Source organism: Ambystoma mexicanum, chromosome 1q (assembly GCF_040938575.1).
Source record: "Ambystoma mexicanum isolate Mex_15411 chromosome 1q, UKY_AmexF1_1, whole genome shotgun sequence".
NCBI lineage: Eukaryota > Metazoa > Chordata > Amphibia > Caudata > Ambystomatidae > Ambystoma > Ambystoma mexicanum.
In genome coordinates this window covers 1,208,204,556-1,208,220,716 of record NC_090922.1, presented here as the reverse complement: position 1 = coordinate 1,208,220,716, position 16,161 = coordinate 1,208,204,556, and the positions used below count along the sequence as shown (strand labels likewise).

Here is a 16,161-nt window from a genome sequence, read left to right as displayed (position 1 = left end):
CATATACCACCTCTCAAAGTAAGGTATTGTGGAAAATTCAAGTCATTAAGGCATTCATGGAGGGATTAAAAAGACTCCACCCTTCAATTTCAAACCAAGAGCCAGGATGGGATCTCAATATAGTACTCGCAAAGCTCATTGGGGCCCCCATTCGAGCCATAGTCCGATGTATACAATTATGCTATTCATTATCAAACAAAACACTGCCTTTTACACCAAGAGCTCACTCCACATGGAGCACAAGAGCTACTCTAGCATTTATCGCAAATATCCCCTTAGAGAGCATTTGCAGAGCACCCACATGGAGCTCAGTACACACTTTCACTCAGCACTACTGCATTGAAACCCATTTCAAAGCAAATACACGGGTGGGACAAGCGGTTCTAAAACATCTATTTGCTACTGCTCCTTCTCACGACCCACCAACTTCTCCTAATACTGCTTGCTAATCTATGCATAGCATGTGATCTAAGCAGATTCCACAAGCCTCAGAAGGGATACATTACTCACCGTAATCGTATTTCTGATGCTTGTATCGGCTTAAATTGACATGCACCCACTCTTCCTCTCCTGAGAGAAGGTGCATAGATGTTATGAGCTTTTCTGTTACTTATCTGCTTGGATACACCTGTACTCGCGCTACACTTCATGCAACCTCATGTCAGAACAAAACAATCTGAGGGACCTCAACGCGTGAAGGACCATGGGTACAGTGGACTTCACAGTAGGGATATTATTACTGGCACGCCCTGTCGATGTCACTTTTCGAATTTCGAAAACAACTGTAATCCCCTGCAGCTTCCACTAGATATCGGCCTATGCATAGCATGTGAATCTAAGCAGATACAAGCATCAGAAATACGATTACGGTGTGTAATGTATCCCACATATCCTGCTCAAGGGGCTAGGATGTGGGAAGCATGAATTTATTTACTCACATATATATCCACAGCACTTAAAAGATCAGTAAAAATGTAAATGTCTTATCAACCACCAGATACCACCAGATATCACTCTATGCACAGAAAAGATCAGCTACAAAAATACTTTGACTGGCAAGTAACATTGCCCCAATATTATCAGAAACGCCAATCTACACATTATCATAGACATAAAAGACAGCCTAATGGTGGTGCCTAGTTCAAGAGTATTGTAGCATACTGCTTGTTTCCCTAAAGGGGTCTCATTACAGATGTACATGTGCCGATGCCTATTCTTCAAAGTTTAAACAGAATAACAGTGAAATATGCAGGCCCGAAACACTAGATGCTGGCACAGATAAGATTAGTCATTTATAACGCGCCTGTACGCAAGTGTTTCTAGGCGTGACAGGACAAGGGAGGGAAGACAGAGGTAGGACAAGACAAACAATCTTACTAGGCCTTGTGCCATTCAGATCGTGCTGGTGCGATGACGTAGAGTGCAGGGGGAAAAGAGGAGGGGGAATTGCCATCAGGACAGCATTGCTCTGAGTAAGTGCAGCCAGGGTAGCACGGCTCTGGGTCAGTTCAAGGAGGCAGGGGACTGAGGAGTTAGTTTCAGCCCCCAAGTGTGTGGTATGCCCGGAGGCAGTGCAGGGGAGACTGATCCTGGAGGAGCCTGGTACCCAGTAAGACGGAGGGTAGCCAAGCAACAAGTCGCTCAGCCGGGGAGAGAGAAAGAGCACAGGAGAAAATGAAGGTCTTGCGCTGCTTCCAAAACTTCACGTGGTCCGGCTCACGTTTGAGAGGGGCAGGGAGGCCATTCCAAAGGGAGGCACCTACAGAGGAGAGAGATCTACCCCCACTCTCTGCCTGGAGAAGCGTCTGACCCTCGGAGTTTGAGGTAGCTGAGCAAAGGGCTCAAAGTTTTTTTGGAGGAGAGAGTTGAATATAGTGCGGGCCCTAGCCCCAGAAAGCCATGTGGACAATGCAGAGGGTCTTGAACTTGATACTTGCAGCCACTGGGAGCCAGTGGAAGGATTTCAGGTCTGGAGAGATAAAGTTCCTGGGATTGAGGCCAAGGACGAGTCTTGCAGTCCTGTTCTGGATTAGCTGCAGAGGGCGCAGAGTAGGGAAAGGCAGATTGAGAAAGAGGCTTTTGCAGTAGTTTAGACTAGAAAGAACCAGAGCGCTGAAGTCGGTGAGCTTCTGGGGTAAAGTGGAAAAGGACTACTTTGTTAATCTATAACAGACACCCAGCTGCAATCTCACATGTCTTATATTTGTTTGATCTGGAGTTTCCACCAGAGCTGGCCTGATGACCCTTGGCTACTTTATCATCTCTGCCGTCCATGAAGCGACCTGTGATATTTGCCGATCCTCCCACTACAGGTAAGCCCATCAGGGCTACAATGGGATTCTTGAGGCCTTTTTACCTTTCAACAATGGGCACCGCCATCCCCAGCACTCGCCGGCAACAAGAGTGCTCACATTCGCCACCCTCCCCGCTGATCATCAATTGGCTGCATCACTTGGTTTATAGCCAATCTGGGGAGCCGGCAGACAAAGCCGGCCCCCCTGTTCTAAGGCCCATCTTGCTAAGGCCCATTTTACGGCCTGTCCAGACGTGGCCGGATTGCCGTCCTGCCCCTGTGCCGATACTATGCACTCTTACTAATGGCTTTCGGTCCTACATTCTTCCCTTAGAGCACTGAGCAATCCTTTCCCCTCCAGTGGAGGGCTGCATCATGAGTCCCGCTCCAGCGGCACTGGTAAGCTCCTAGCCTCTCCTGCTTGCTCCTGCAACTTCGCTCAGATATCCTTTGCTCTGACCGCCACCTGGTCGCATGACTTAACTTGCACAGGAATTACCCAGTGGCTCACTCTTAGTTGTGCACTAGATGTTTTGTGTAAATTGGCTGACCACCTGCCTTTTTCCCTTCCTTCCGCCTTGATCCTTTTTCTCACTCACCTTCCATCTTGCACCCCACATTTATTCTTCGTAATGTGCGTGACTTGTGTTCTTGTGCCGCAAGCTGGTTGTCTATCCTACACATCTTCAGTCTGCTTTACCTACTTTTATTTGCCTACTGGTGGTGTCCTCCTCCCTTGTAGTTATACTTCTCCATCTGTTCACCCATGATGACAACATGGCTTACCTTGCGGTACCTGCTATGTTTGAACCTTACCTTCCCTGTATCACTGATCAATACTTTCAGCCTTGCCCTTTTCTCTAACTTGCCTGCATCTACTTGTTGGCACTCTCAGCCCTGAACTGTACTGCCTAGCTTCACCTGCATACTTGATGTAGCCCCTCACCTTGAGACGAGGCAGCACAATGTTGCACTGTACCCATTTGTTCTGCATAGTTGTTGTATCCTCCCTCACCTTGAGGTTGGCTGTCCAATTTTTGCACCTTACCTATTTGTTCCTGCAAATGTGATGTAGTCCACTGCACCATAGGGTGAGGCTTTCCAAATGTGCGCACCCACTAAAATGTTGTTTCTTAGTGTCATTTGCCTGCATGCATGCCTGATGTAACCTGGCTTTTCCAGGCTGCAGTAACTCATACCTGCTTGTCTTCATTGCATGTCTGGTTTTCCTTAATGCAGTTTACCTACTTGTTCCTGCACTTTTTAAAGTTGTTTAGCATTTAATGTACCTCCACCTTCTTCCCCTCCTCGCCCCCTTTTTTCATGTTCAGCACTTGAATGTTCCAAATTGTCTCACAACCTAGCCTGATTGTTTTCTTCCTTTCTACACCTTCCTGCACCCCCCACTCCCCATCTCTCATACTATAGCAATTCGACGTGATGAATGTTTCAAGACCTTTTTAAAAACGTTTTGATTTTTATAACCCTCTTACTCATCCCTGTGCCCTCCCCCCTTTGTCTTGATGTGCCTTGAAACCAACCATCCTGCTCAACCGTCTGTGATAACCTGGGTATCACTGATCAGGCTCTGGCCTGGCTGACCTCTTTCCTCTCTGATCGACCCTCCCAGGTCCAACTTGGGTCCTTCCTGTCACATATCTTTCTCTCTACCTGTGGCGTTCCCCAGGGGTCTAACCTCTCGCCCTTTTTTTTCAACCAATACCTGGCAACTCTCGCCCACTGCATTGCCATTTTCTGCTCAAATTTCCAGTGCTGTGCTGACGACACTCAACTCATATTCAGGCCGCCCTCTGCCACCTCCTCTCCGTCATTCGTCTCTGATTGCCAAAATGCCATTCAAGATTGGTGTACCACCAATGATTTTTGTCTGAATGCCAGCAAGACGGAGATCCTCCTCATCGGCACACCTTCACCATCCTTTCCCCTCACTCTCGGCTGGACCCCCTTGGCCCTCCTCCTACCCCCACCTGCGATGCTAAGAACCTTGGGGGGGGGGGGTCATCCTTGACTCCACACTGTCCTTCTCTGCCCTCATCTCTGATGTCTCTAAAAAGTCAAACTTCTACTGCACCTCCTCAGTGGTACTCTGCTGTTCCTCTCTGTCCCCCAGATGCTCATGGTCTCCCAATCTCTGGTTCTCTCTAGGTTGGACTATTGTAACAGCCTCTTTCTAAATCTACCTGCCTCTACTCTCCGCCTTCTGCAACTAATCAAGAACAGGACTGCGAGACTTGTCCTTGGCCTCAAGCCCTGGGATCGCATCTCTCCCGCTCTGAAATCTCTCCATTGGCTCCCAGTGGATGCAAGGATTAAATTCAAAACCCTCTGCATTGTCCACAAGGCTTTCTTGGGCCTGGGTCCAAAATACCTTCAGCTATCCCTCCGCAAATACCTCCCCTCTTGAGCTCTAAGCTCCTCTACCTCTAACACCCTCATGGTCAGTTGGTTTCCAAAGAAACTGGCTGGGGGTAGATCTGTCTTCGGCTGGGGCCTCCCTCTGAGACAGCCTCCCTGCCACTCTAAAACTTGAGGAGAGCCATCTCTGGTTCCAGAAGCACCTCAAGGCTTTCCTCTTTGCTTCTGTCTTCGCTCCCCTGCTGGTCTGTTCTCTCTTGGAAGCGTGCACCTGGCCACCCTCTGTCCTCCGGGCCCAGGTACCTACTCGCCCTGCCCCCCCCCGCACTGACTCCGGGCCACCCCTTGTACTAGGGTCTGTATCTGTACCCATACAGTTCCCTGCACACCCTTAAACCAAGCACTTGCCAATTGCTGGCTGCACTACCACTGTTTGTTGCCTTCATTTAATCTGTTTCTCCTTTGCTCCACACTTTCCACTTGTCCCTCCTTCCATGCAATTTTCCCCTCCCTCTCCCATGCAATTGCACGTTCTCAATGCTACTGGGCCGAGTAAGATCGTTGTTTTGTTCTCCCCTGTTCCACACCCTTGCCTTATCGGGCTTTGAAACACTTGTGTACGAGCGCGATAGAAATAAAATATCAATATCAACACAATTGTTGTTGTGTATAGCGCATTACAATAATCAATACATTTGAATGTTGAAGTGAAATTGATGTGATTATAAACCGATGACTTGTTGTTTGGGACAATTAAGTAAAACGTATTTCATTGGAAATATGTTCTTTGTAATGTGAACAGAAAACATCTTGACAAGGAACAACACATAAAGATCGCAGAGCTTGTTTTTTTGTGGCATGCTCTTGAAATGCAATACTGCTTGCTACTTGCTTAAAATGTCTCCTTTTGTCTTTGTGTGAACAAAGGAAATCATGGTAGGCTCGATGTTTCAAGCTGAAATTCCAGTTGGTGTCTGTAAATACAGAGCTACGGAAAAGGGTGAGTTGTGTTTTTATGGTGCTCCGTGTACGAAGCATTGTGCAAGAGAAAGCGAGACCATTCTCCCCAAAGTAATCAATCTATTGATTTCCATGACTAGAAATAACAGTACGGTACATTTAGATTTGGACGAAATACTTTCTACTGTAGACTCCAAACCTATTCCGACAAATATGCTTACTTATTACTTTGAGAAAACTGCAAACATTAGTATTTCAGAATGGCAGTATTTAGCATACCATAAAAACAGAGATGGTGTAGCATTTGTGGGCAGTGTGGGACAGGAATGAAAAATGAGTAAAATTGTGAGTATGGGCAGTTTTCAGTCACCATTGCACAGCTGAATTTTCTAGCAGCTTCATCAGTACTAGGAGATAATACTAAAACCGCACGTCTCAAAGGAATGGATTCAGATTTTCCTTTTTTATTACTGATATGTACTCCAAACTGCTGTCTTTGTCCTTAATGCCTATTTGGAATGTATTGTGTCCTCCAACGTATTCCACATCTTAGACATGTAATGTCCACAACTGTGCACATTACATGTCAAAGATGTGGAATATGTTGGAGAAACATCCAGTCGAAAGACCGTTACCAGTTGGTAAGTAACTGGTTCTTCTTTCATATTCCTTTTAATGTATTGGAAATGTACATGCAATAAAAGACTTGTTTTAAGTCTGAAGGTGAATACACCTTAATGCCAAACACATCAATATTATGGTGGAGTAAAACATTTAAGAAAAAGGACCCCTTCAGTTTACAAGCCACACACTAAAGCACCACCTAAAAGCCAGCCCTGGAAGCTCACCTCGAGTGCAGAGCCACAGAGCAATGCATTGTGGGAATTAAACCATTAAATGAGAAGCTTGCATTTATCTCCATATTAGATGCGTGTACTTGCTGGGACAGAATAACGTTTTTGGGGAGGGATTTGCTGCCTCATTTTATGGGACCTCTAAACCTTTTGCTTTTTTCCTTTGACTTTCCTGGATCTCTGACCTTTTTTTGGTGAGAAGTACTTCTACTGAAGCCCCTTGCCACTGCGACTCATTGAAATGTGCTGCCCTGTTGTAGGTCATATGGCTCCTAGTAAAGGGGTGTTTTTGTGTTGTATTGTGCAGTAGACTGGTGGCAGCTCTAGTTTAGTTTTGGCTTCACCAGGGTTGCAGAAAATGGTGCCGCCTTTTTAGCCCTATGTACCATTATGGCAGTCATTCTGGTACTAATGCACGTTTTACTACTCTTGGCCATTTTATTTTGGGACTTTTGTGGTGACCATGAGGCAGGCCTAAAAAGGGCAATTGTGTATACTCTGTATGGTTTGGGCTAGTTTAGACTGCTCTCTAGCCAAAGACATCCGGTTGGGGGGTGGGGGGGGTTCATCAAGTTTGTACTTCATCCCCTCGTAGTGAGACCCCCAGCACTTTTTTGCTGGACTTCTGGGCCTTTTTCTTTAATCCTGAATGAGTGGAGCCTTTTCCTACTCATTCATTTGTATGGGTTCTGTCTTTTGGAACTCTATTCTTTCTATTTTACCGGTCTGTCCTATGGAGTCTATTGTACTCCATAACTCTTAAAGGCATCTTTATTTTACTATTGCAGCTCACAGCTCGGGCAGTGTTGCTGGGGACCCTTAGGGTCCTCCTTTGAGATGCTTTTTCTTTATCTTAGAGGAATTACAGTTATGTAATGAGAGAAATCTAGTACTATAACTTTATAGTCTTGAGAGACATACCCCACCTTATGTGGAGTGCCAAAGGGATACCACGCCATCCCCCTTATTTCAGCTCATGTGACATTTTAGTCAGACACTTGCCTAGTTATGGCTGGTGGCAGTGGACGCGTCCTACCAACTGTTGTCGTTTTTACCACAGGTTATGCCCATAACTTTGGTAGTGCACGATAGGGGCACCCAAGTACCAACCTGGGGCCTCCCTTCTTTCTTTGCCATTTCTAGCGTGATTGTTGTTTTTTAGCCCTTATTCTACCATTCTGGGTGGGTGGTTGTGTGTGCGCGCGCGCGCAGGCAGAAACTGGGGGAGGAGTTTTCCACCCCTCTGTCCTTTGTCTGCCAGAGTGCCTGAATGGGACCAGCTCCCACTCGGGGTCTGGCTTTCCTGATTGGAAAGCAAAACACCCCTTTCTGTAAACTGCTGGGGAAGATTGCAGAGGAGTGAGGGCTGGAACTGAATAAAAGGCAAGGTTCCTGTAGTGAAAAGCAAGTCGACCACTGGAAGCTGAAGTAACTGAAGAAGACGACCAGAGGAGCCTGCAGACCCCTTGCAACACCATGAAGTAACCACAGCTGTCCAGACACCATTTTCTGTGCAACAGAGGAACTCTGAAGCGGACCACTCCTTCCCTTTCCCTGGTGTGAACAACCGGTCCCAAGACTAACTTTGATTTGAGCCATCTCCTGAAGTCCTGCGAGTTTCCAGAGCTGCGGAACCCCAGTACCAGGTGTCCTGATGCCCACTTCGAGTGCAACATCGTGGAAAGGCCGAATCTGTCCAAATCTTTGCCGAGCCCTCAAGGACATTCCAGCGATCCAACTCTCCCAGAACCCCCTCATCAGAGTGTGGGACTGTAGGAAACGAAGAAGATTGACCGGACGAATTGCGTCCTGTGTTGGTGCTGCAGAAAAGGTACCAAAACTGCAGTGATCAGAGAAGTTGATAAAAGCAGTGCCAGAGATCCGCCCCGAGAGAGACTGCTGCTGAGAGACGCCATCCATTGTCTTGCCTTTCGTCACCTGACCAAGGAATTCGGAGGTCGGGTCCAAAGCTGCAACATCGCGGACCATCCACCACAAACATTTTCCTCAAAACTAAGGCACTGTGGGGGGAAAAGGTATTACTTAACTTATTCCAGAAAGTCTCTTCAGAGCGTTGAAGTGCACATAGAGGTGTCCAGGGCAGCCCCCTCTTACCTCTGACTCAAGATGCTGCTTATGTCCTTTTAGCGAGTCCTTTAACAGGGTCTCCAACGTTAGTTAAATCTTCTTGTATCTTTCCTAGAGATTAGGATAACACTAACCATCTGTTTTCCTTCCTAAAAATCCCTATCTTATATGTGCATGCTGACTAAATGCAATTACTGTATTACTTTGTGGCTGCACATTATTAACGATGGACCTGTCCAACTTCTGTAACAATTGTGCATGTTCAGCAACTAACAACTAAGAAGTGCACAATTGAAGCAGTTTAAAGTATGGAAAGTCTTGTAAAGTATACCTGTGTGTGTTGGTTATTATTGTGCTAAGTATTTAAAAGTGACTCGTGTAAATATAATCTATATTTCGAAGGGATTGTGTCCGACGTATTCCTTATCTTTGATATCCATTCCAGCTTGCTGGCCTCGGAACATTTTTTCAGTAGATACTGCGTCGACGTCCTTCGAGTCGGTGTCCCTTGACAGCCTCCATATCAGCGCCGACGTCATCATGAGTATAAATAGACTTGCGCAGCGTCTGTTACTCAATTCTGTATTTCCGCTCTTCGTGGGCCTTGCAAACAGAACGCTCGGTTCCTTTCTTCAGGAAAACCTTCTTATTCTTCGAAGATTATTACCATTACACAATGGCTTCTTCATCTGAGGCATCGACTCCACGGTCTGGTTTAAAAAAATGTGACTGGGAAGAACATGTCGTTAACGGATCCTCACAGGATCTGTTTGTGGTGCCTGGGATCGGAGCATCACTGTTCGGAGTGCGAGGACTGTATGTCCATGATGGCGAAAGCCTTGTAAGAGCGTAAGGGGAAGTTAGAAAGAGGTAAGGACTTTAAAACTTGTACTCCCTCGCAAGTTTCTTCGGCTGAGTCGAGACATTAGTCTCCTCGTCGACAAAAGAAACATTCTCGTTCAAGATCTCGAAGCGGTTCTCACCAGTCTTCGAGATCAAAACACTATAAGAAGAGGCGTCGCAGATCTCCCTCTTCTTCTTCCTCTACTTCCCCAGAAAGGGTCCCCTGTCCCACGAAACACAGCACTCTGGCTAAGTGGTAGGAATTTCATTAAAAAAATGCTTGGCGTCTTCGAGAAAGTGGCCTCGACCCCCTCGGAGACGTCTAAAGGTGATACCCTGGGTGAAAGACCCGAAAAATCAAAATGCCGCGAGTCGTTGAACCCAGCGAAAGAAAGTACTCGAGAGCGTCATGAACCCTCGAGTAAAAGCAATAATACCGCGTCATAGACGCCGCCGTCGAAGATTCCTTCGACTCAAAAATCTGTTATCGCCTTTGTCGACGCATAAATCGGTTTCATCGACAGTCTTTGACGCCACTGTCAACCCCGATAAAGGACAAACTTGCCACTGTCACTACGTCAGACAGTAGAGGTGTCAAAAGCTCCGACCATGACGTCGAGGATGCCATCGACAATCTCGACGCAGCCGAGTAGGATTCCGATCCTCTCGAGTGCATCATGGTTTTTTCAAACTTTTTCGGCACCTTTTTCAGGATTGTCGAAGCCTACGACGTCCACGTCGACAACCTTGACGCTTTCTCAGGCAGTGCCAACAAATTTAGCTCCTTCTGCTCTAGAAATGGGTTTTAAACCAGATGCTAGGTCTGACTACTTTAGAGCCTTGTCCTCTATATATGAGGAAGGGGAGGATTCCGACAATGAGAGACCCTTTGGTTTGCAAAGGACTACAATACCCATGGCAGAGGAATTGATCTCTGAGGAGAACAGGTTAAAAGACCTTCAAGAGTTTCTACATGAGGCAAGTGGTTTAGATACTTCTCCAGAAGTAGAGTTTGCTAAACCAGACCCTGGAGAGCATGCTGAAACTCCTTATAGGATTCTGATGGCCAGAATAATCGAATTCATGGGGTGGACTACAACTGCACCGTCTTTTCAGCAGGATGACCAGACTGATTTTTTAGATAGATTCACAGGAGGATCCTGTTATTCTGTTTTCGTACTGCTCTGCAAATAAAAATATCTGCTTATTGGGAAACTCCTGAAGTTATCCCTGCAGTAAATAAAAAACTTTCTGCTAAATACAGAGTATCAGCTTCAGATCCTGAATATCTGAGCAAGCATCCAACTCCAGAGAGTTTAGTTGTACAAGCAGCGACTTGATCTAACAGTTCAGCATACCCTACTATTCCACAGGATGGGGATGATAAAAGATTTGATGCCATGTCAAAAAAAGTATTTTCGGTATGTAGCATGGCGCTTAAGTCGATTAACGCCGATTGCACGCTAGCAAGATTCAGCCACACACTTTGGGGGTGTGCTTCATCTGCGGCTGACTGTCTCCCAGAAGGAGAAGAAAGGGATGCATTCTTAAACATCAGGGATGAAAAGGATGCAATGTGCAAGTCCCTCCAAACGGGCATTGATTCTGCTGACCCCATCAGCAGGGCCATGGTGGCAAGTACCACAATCGGCAGATTTGCGTGGTTGCGGAAGTCTGGTTTTGCTCCAGATGTGCAAGCCAGACTTCTGAACATGCCCTTTGACAGCACCTCTTTATTTGGAAAGAAGGCTGATGACAGCCTGGAGAGATTACAAACATCCAAGGCAGCAGCGAAATCCCTTGGGGCTGCAATCCGGCAGACTCCAAATCGCCCCTCAGGAGCTTCCTGGAGGGGTAGGTCCTTTCGCTTTTACTCCGCATTCGTAAGAGGCAGAGGACAGCCTGCTCAAAGGGGCCAGAAACGATCAACCGTGGTGGACGGGTCAAAGGTACAAATACAAAAGCCGCGGCAGCAGGTGCCACTTTACCCTCGGCATCTGCGTCAGCCGCTTCTAAACCCCTCTGAGGTCTCCCCTCACAAGACACCAGTAGGGGGCAGGTTAACTCAACATCTGGAAGAATGGCAGGCTATTATGTCGGATGCTTGGGCATTGGAGACAGTTGCCCAAGGTTACTGCCTGCCCTTCCTACACACTCCTCAGTCATCCACCGGGGAACACCCCTTTGAAGCTTCCAGACCCGCTCCTTATGCAGGAGATTTTAGACCTGCTAGAGAAGGGTGCCATAGAACCGGTACCCGTAGCGAGGAACAAGGGTTAGTATTCTCCCTACTTCGTAGTACCAAAGACGGATGGAGGACTGAGACCCATCTTGGACATGTGAGAATTGAAAAAATTCCTCAAGAAAGACAAGTTCAAGATGGTAACCCTTTCTCGGATCCTTCAGGCCCTCCAGCTTCAGGACTGGTTGGTCTCTCTAGACCTTCAGGATGCTTATTTCTATGTGCCAATCCATCTCAAACACAGGAAATACCTGAGGTTCGCAATAGCCAACTCTCACTATCAATTTCGAGTTCTGCCATTTGGGCTGACCTCCGCCCCGAGGGTCTTAACCAAGCTAATGTTGGTAGTGGCTGCAAGTCTAAGGAGGGAAGGGATCCATGTCTACCCCTACCCGGATGATTGGCTGATCAGAGCAGTATCTCCGGAACAAGCTCAGATCCAGCTAGATTGTCGCCACTTCTTTCACACGCTGGGCTTCTCCCTCAACTTGAAGTCACAGATGATACCATCACAGAGACTCCAGTTCATTGGAGCAGTCCTGGACACTTCCCTGGGAAAAGCCTCGCCACCAGAGGTGAGGGCTCAAGATATTCTACAGATGGTCACCAAGTTTCAAAATGCCCAACGTCTACCAGCCTTCGACTTTTTGAAGTTGCTAGGCCTCATGGCATCCTGCATCTTCCTTGTGCCAGAAGTTCGCCTGAGAATGAGATCCCTCCAATGGGCACTAAGAACCCAGTGGTCGCAATTCTCGGGAAGAATGTCAGATCTCCTACAAGTCCTGGACAGAGTAGCTCGAGACCTTCAGTGGTGGCCTGTCGGGATATCATCTTGAAAGGAGAACAGTTTTGGAAACCATGGCCGGAGATAACCGTAGTCGCGGATGCCTCACTCATGGGGTGGGGAGCCCATGCCAACGACTTGACCATCAGCGGTCGTTGGTCTCCATCGGAGTCCAGACTACACATCAACCTGTTGGAGCTGAGAGCAGTCAGACTAGCGCTGAAAGCTTTTCTGCCATCATTACAGGGAAAGAATGTCCTGATGATGACGGACAACAGTGGCCATGCACTACCTCAACAAAAGAGGAGGCATAGGGTCACTGCCACTGTGCAGAGAGGCAATGCAGCTCTGGTTTTGAGCAATTCAAGAAGGAATATCTCTATCGGCAGTTCACCTAGCCGAAGAGAAAAACTTGCCGGCAGACGCTCTGAGCAGGCAGAGCAGTCTCCCACGAGTGGGAGCTAGCTCAAGAAGTCCTTCAAGAGATCTTCACCCTTTGAGGAACCCTTCCAGTGGATCTGTTCGCCACCAGCATCAACAGGAAGTGCGATCAGTTTTGTTCAAGGGAATTTCCCCCGAGAGGAGCTCTAAGGGACGCGTTTGAAGTGGTCTGGGAGTTTCCACTTCTGTATGCGTTTCCTCCAGTCCCGGTCATTCCTCAAATGATCAGGAGGTTGAGAAGATTCCAGAAAGCCATGAGCCTAATTGCCCCGGATTGGGCCAGGAGAATGTGGTACCCGAACCTTCTAGACATGTCCATCTGTCCTCCGATTCGTCTTCCGCAAAGAGAGGATCTTCTCTCGCAGAAGGGAGATCAGGTTCTCCATCCAGACATCAGAACCCTCAACCTTCCCGCTTGGTTTCTGAAAGGTTAAGATACAAGGATTGGGGTCTCCCGGATAACGGCATGGAGGTGTTGCTTTCAGCTAGAAGGCAGAGCAACAAAGACTTTATACCGCTGCCGTTGGAGCAAATTTTGCAGCTGGTGTAGAGAGAATATTGAAACCTTTTCATGTAATACACCAATGGTGTTATCTTTCTTGCTTTACTTAGCAAATTCAGGTCTTCAAATGAGTACGATCAAGGGCTACCTTGCAGCGCTGTCAATCTTTAAGCGTACTGATGAGGAGCCTTCATATTTCAAAATACCATTGGCAATCCAATTTCTGAAAGCATTAACTAATGTTTATCCACCAAAGCCTTTCAAGTTCCATTGTGGGACCTAAATCTAGTCTTAAAATGTCTGATGGGTACTCCTTTTGAACCACTTCATTCCTGTTCATTAAGATTTCTCACTCTTAAAACAGTTTTTCTAGTGGCTCTAACTTCCGCTAGAAGAGTGAGTGAATTACAAGCTCTATCTTGAAAACCTCCTCATACAATCTTTCATAAAGACAAGGTTGTTTTATAAGTGAAGCCTAATTGTCTCCCGAAGGTGGTCTCTGAATTCTACATTACTCAGAAAATAACCTTACCTTTGTTCTATCCTCCTCCCCATCCAGGGAAAGAGGGAAGAGATTACAGAGGCTGGATCCAAGGCGTGTCTTGAGTTTTTATATTAGCAGACTTGCTAGGATAAGGCAAGCAGACCAATTGTTTGTAGGATACGCAGGACACAAATTAGGATTGCCAATCACAAAACCGACCATTTCAAGATGGATCATTTTAACCATTCTAGAATGCTACAAATTGGCAGTAAAAGAACCCCCTGAACATCTTAGGGCTCATTCAACCAGGGGTAGCGCAGCCTCTTCAGCCCTCCAAAGAGGGGTCCCAATTAAAGATAAATGTGCGGCTGCCACATGGACGTCCGCACTTACTTTTACCAAATTTTACAGCCTGGATTCCTCCTCGAGACGATTTGGGAAAGCTGTGTTGCATTCTGTACATCTTTAAAGGGAAATATTTCATCTTTACTCCCACCTCCTCTTTACACTACTGCTATGGGAGTCTATCAAAGATAAGGAATATGTCGGAGGACACAATCCCTTCTAAGAACAAGTTACTTACCAAACTAGTAACGTTCGTTCGATGGGATGTTCCTCCGACGTATTCCTTATCGCCCCTCCCATCCATCCCCGCAGTAAAACTTCCCTTGTAGTTGCAGCTTACGCTCCTTCAAGGTTGCTAACCAATTAATGCAAAGCAAATCTGAACTTCAAAATGGAACTGAGCAACGGACGCTGCACAAGTCTATTTATACTCATGATGACGTTGGTGCCGATACGGAGGCTGTCGAGGGACACCAACTCCAAGGACGTCGACGCGCAGCGCCCTCTACTGAAACATTTTTCCGATGCCAGCAAGCAAGAATGGATAACAACACAGATAAGAAATATGTCGGAGGAACATCCCATCGAAAGAACGTTACCAGTTTGGTAAGTAACTTGTTCTTTAATATTATTATGGAGAATTCTCAAATTAATTCCCTTCTACCTTAGAGACCCGCTGCTCTTTTGCTGTACTTTAGGACTCTCTCTCTCATGTATTTTCCTGTGATTTGGGCCCTGTTTCTATTTTGACTTTGGAGTCTGACAAACTCATAGCATCATCTTTACATTGTGATACAAAGCACCTTCAGTGCAGTGACACATGGACGACTTAGATTTCCCAAAGGTTTAAATACCTTCTCTTGGCGAAACTACAGTTTCCATGAGCAGTTAAGTGAAATTGACTTTGCTTGCATGTTGTAACTTTCTAGATCCAGCACACACTATCTTACCATAAGGTGCTGGAGGGGTTACTTGGTATGCCCTTTGTCTAGTTTCTCATGTAACATTTTTATGTTGCACTTTCTACAATTAATGGCTGGTGGCAGTGCTTTACTTTTTACTACCATTGTGTTTTTACCGCGGGCTGCGTTCGCAGCTGCAGTAAGGCACCCATGGGTGCCCATTTTGTCAAAATGGCTGCGGTCTTCTTTTTTCGTGCTGGAAAGGTCCTTCTTGAGATTTACTTTGCACGCCAAACCTGGTTTGGTCCCTTTGTTCATTTTGTCTTTGGCGGGATTCACGAATGAAGCCCGCCTGTGCTTAATCCCCTTGGTCACAGGAATGCACCCAAAGGTGATAGTCCTTTTGGCTGTCCCACAAGGACAGCCACCTTGTTGTGTGATTGACAGCTAGGCTGGAATGAATGGGAGAAACCTGCATAAAAGGCAAGGCTTTTGGCTTGGAAGGCAGAGTCGACCACTGGACGAAGGGATCCGAAGAAGAACTTCGAAGAGACGCCTGCTGCAACTCCTGGACCATTGGTTTACCCGCTGAAGCTCTGCTGCAGTGCTGAAGCTCCAAATTCGTTTTGACTAGAGAAGCCCTGCAAGAACGACTTCTCCCCGTGAGTTGGTTGGACCAATCAACTTCAAAGTGAACTCCTTTGGACATCTTCTCAAAGCTGGCTGTACTTCCACTGTTGCTGCTGTTGGAACCAAAGTACCAAGAAGAGGAACACAAAACCAAGTGGATAGCTTTTAAGTTGGACCCGAGCGCCAGGAAGATCCTCTAGACGTCCCTGAAGCAATACAGACGAAGCTTGAGCCGCCTCAACAGTGTGCTGGACCCCATATGCGAGCAAAGTCTGAAGTGGTATCCGAGAACCGTTGTGTTGCTATTTGCTGTCAGGCGCGAGGAGCTGAAACCGTGAAGTGCCGCTGAATTGGAAGTTTGCCCATTGCTACTGCCGACCTTCCCATTGTGTTGCAGGAGTCCCCAGAAGTTATTGC

The 16,161-nt window shown here is 46.8% G+C and overlaps 1 protein-coding gene across 7 annotated transcripts in view; it reads left to right on the top strand.

Moving 5' to 3' along the window:
• MIER1 (MIER1 transcriptional regulator) overlaps nucleotides 1-16,161 on the top strand; it is an 846,254-nt gene that overhangs the window by 380,053 nt on the left and 450,040 nt on the right. For all 7 annotated transcript variants that reach the window (XM_069641951.1, XM_069641950.1, XM_069641954.1 and 4 more), the window contains one exon: nucleotides 5,597-5,669. In XM_069641951.1, the coding sequence (XP_069498052.1) occupies nucleotides 5,597-5,669 (73 nt within the window). The remainder of the gene's footprint in view (nucleotides 1-5,596; nucleotides 5,670-16,161) is intronic.